Source organism: Trypanosoma theileri (assembly GCF_002087225.1).
Source record: "Trypanosoma theileri isolate Edinburgh chromosome Unknown TM35_Tth_1_V1, whole genome shotgun sequence".
Lineage (NCBI taxonomy): Eukaryota > Euglenozoa > Kinetoplastea > Trypanosomatida > Trypanosomatidae > Trypanosoma > Trypanosoma theileri.
In genome coordinates this window covers 1,188,328-1,190,991 of record NW_021639843.1, presented here as the reverse complement: position 1 = coordinate 1,190,991, position 2,664 = coordinate 1,188,328, and the positions used below count along the sequence as shown (strand labels likewise).

General features: G+C 37.1%; 1 protein-coding gene across 1 annotated transcript; it reads right to left on the bottom strand.

Annotated features, from left to right (window-relative positions):
- Window positions 1-1,688: 1,688 nt before the first annotated feature.
- TM35_000015500 (uncharacterized protein) lies at window positions 1,689-2,546 on the bottom strand (the record flags this gene model as incomplete). The annotated part of the gene is made up of 1 exon (XM_029021231.1): window positions 1,689-2,546. The coding sequence occupies one exon, from the start codon at window positions 2,544-2,546 to the stop codon at window positions 1,689-1,691; it is 858 nt and encodes a 285-aa protein (XP_028887739.1).
- Between the last annotated feature and the right edge of the window lie 118 nt (window positions 2,547-2,664).

The window sequence follows — 2,664 nt, the reverse complement described above, 5'->3', positions numbered from 1 at the left end:
CGTTTTCTTTTTTTTTTTACTGTTTTCTTTTTTTTTTTCATTGCTATTATTATTACTTTACACACTTTCACGGTATGAGGAATGTAATACATTCTCTTTCCTTCCGTTGTACCTCCACTCACTATCTTTATGCCTTTTCCCTCAAACTTCCCTTTATTTCCATTTCCCACAGTACCACACTATTTTTTTATTTTATTTTATTTTTTTTTTCTTCCCCGTTTCTGGACATATTGCTGTCATTTTTAATTTCAACTTCCCTTTCCAAAGTTCCCCCCTTTGGTAGGAACCAATCTCATTGATTAAATCCCCATGCTAGTACTATTTATTTTTTCTCCGTTTTTTTTTTCTTTTTTTTTTTTAAATTTCGTTCATCATTTGTTTATTTTTACTATTCTTCTTTTTTTCTTTATATATATATATATATATATATATTACCCTGTACACTTTTCTTTTCTCTTTTCTTCTTCTTCTTCTTCTTTAAGGGCATGATGTGCATAAAACATAGCGAGCGGAAATGGGAAGTTATGAAAGAAAACAATAAAAAAAAAAGAAACGCACGCAAAATAAAAAGGAAAAGAAAAAAAAAAAAAAAAAAAACATGGCCTTCTCAGGAGCGAATAAACAGTTCGTATAAATGTATACGTATAATGTAGTTGTGTGGATATGAATATGTATGTGTCTGCTGTATATGAACGGGGAAATTTAATGTTTAAAACACTCGTAATAATTTTAAAAAAAAGGAGCATGGAGAAACACAAACAAACAAAAAAACAGAGTGAAGAAGACCAAAGAGCCTAAAAGAAAAAAAAAAGAAAAACTTGATGCGGACTAATGGCTAATTCCACAAGGCCTTCAAGATAACCCTTTTCCCTTTTTTTAAATTATTTTGTTCTTTTCCTTCTTATTATTATAGTAAAACCTTCTCTGTCGTTTCCTTTTTCCTTTTATTTAGTTATTTACATTTCCCTTACTATGGCTGCAGCACACATACACACATGTACGCACAGTAACCCTCCCTTTCCCACCCTCTCCCAGATTATATATATATATATATATAATCTTTTAATTCAAACAAGAGGTGATTAGGCGCATCTAAAGAAAAAAAAAAAAAAACAACACACTCCGTTTCTCTTTTCTCTCTCTCTGCTCACCTCACGTGAGCGGTGGTAGTAGTAGTGATAATAATAATTGATGTCAGCACTGAGGAAATGGATGTGGATGTGTATGTATGTAGTAATTTGAAGCTGCAAAACAAGAGAGAATCACTGCAGAGTACAGAAATCCAAAGAACACACGAACGCATACACTTAACGAGGTGGCTAAGGCTGTGAGAGTCCAAACCACATTAATTCCCCACCCTCTTCAGTCTGCCCATTCACATCAACTGAATTCCCCTACACTACTCCACTCTGCACACGGAAAGAATAACAAAAAAACGAACAACAACAACAACAAAAACAACAAAAAGAAAAAGAAAAAAAAAAGAAAAAAAAAAATATAGATATACCGGATATTTGGTTTCACGTGTCACTTTTCCTTCTTTCCTCTTTTTTTTTTTTTTTTTTATTTCCTTCTTTATTTGTTTCAGATCATCTTTAATGGGAAACATTAATAAAAGAAAGAAAATAAAAAATAAAATAAAAAAAAAGAACAAAACGTGACTCAAAGACAACACTCTCTCTCTCTCTCTACTGTGGTTGTTCATCTTCGTTGAGCCAAACAGTAACAGGACGCCCGTTAACATATACCCTCTTGCACCGGACATGTGTTACAGAAGTGGTAATTGTAGATGTTAAAGGAGTAGATGAATTGCCAGAGTGTGAGGAATGTGTCGTTGAATGGTTTTTAACACATCGTGATTCCCCTCGTTTTGTACTATTGTACTCAGACGTGTTCATATCGACGGTATTAGCGTTCGAGTTATGATGATGAAAAGCGGAGGGGGTAACAATTGTGGTTGTGAAGGGTGGGGGACGATGTGTGAACGTTGTTGATGCGGCACTGCGAGGTGCAGGTGGCAGACATGAGGTCCATGCTGAGCTCCGCACAGTACTGTTATTATGATGATGATGATTGTTGTTGTTGTTGCTGCTGTTATTATTATTGTTGTTATTATTGTGGATATTGTTGTGGCTCTTGTTCTGCGGCGGCATTGCGGTAAATGCGGAATGCATGGGTGATGCGAGAGATGTATCTATACTACTAACATCGTCCTCCTTGTACGACATTAGAAAGCCCATCTCTGTTGTGAATGGGGACTTTGGCACGCAGGGGGATCCATCGGGGGCGGTGTCTCTGTAGGGATCGTTTGTGCGGCGCCGCGGGGCGGGGGCATTCAACGGCTGTTTCTCTGCGATCACGATGGGAATTCCCTTCAGGCGTTCCTGAAAGGCGGCAGTGGCGGCAGACTTTCTTCCGGAATAGTACGGGGTGCTGTTTTGAATGTTGTCGGAGTTGTGAATGGCACTCGTGCAGTCCATCAGCGGCGATGGGAAGGAGGCGGTGTTGCCGCTGCTCGGGTAGACGTACGCGCTCAGAGACATCATTCGGCTGAAATACTTCTGTTCGTTTGATGGATCCAAATTCCTCTTTTCGTTTTCGTTTTTTTCTTGTTAAGATTATCTTTTTGTTTTTTTTATTTTATATATATATATATATATATAT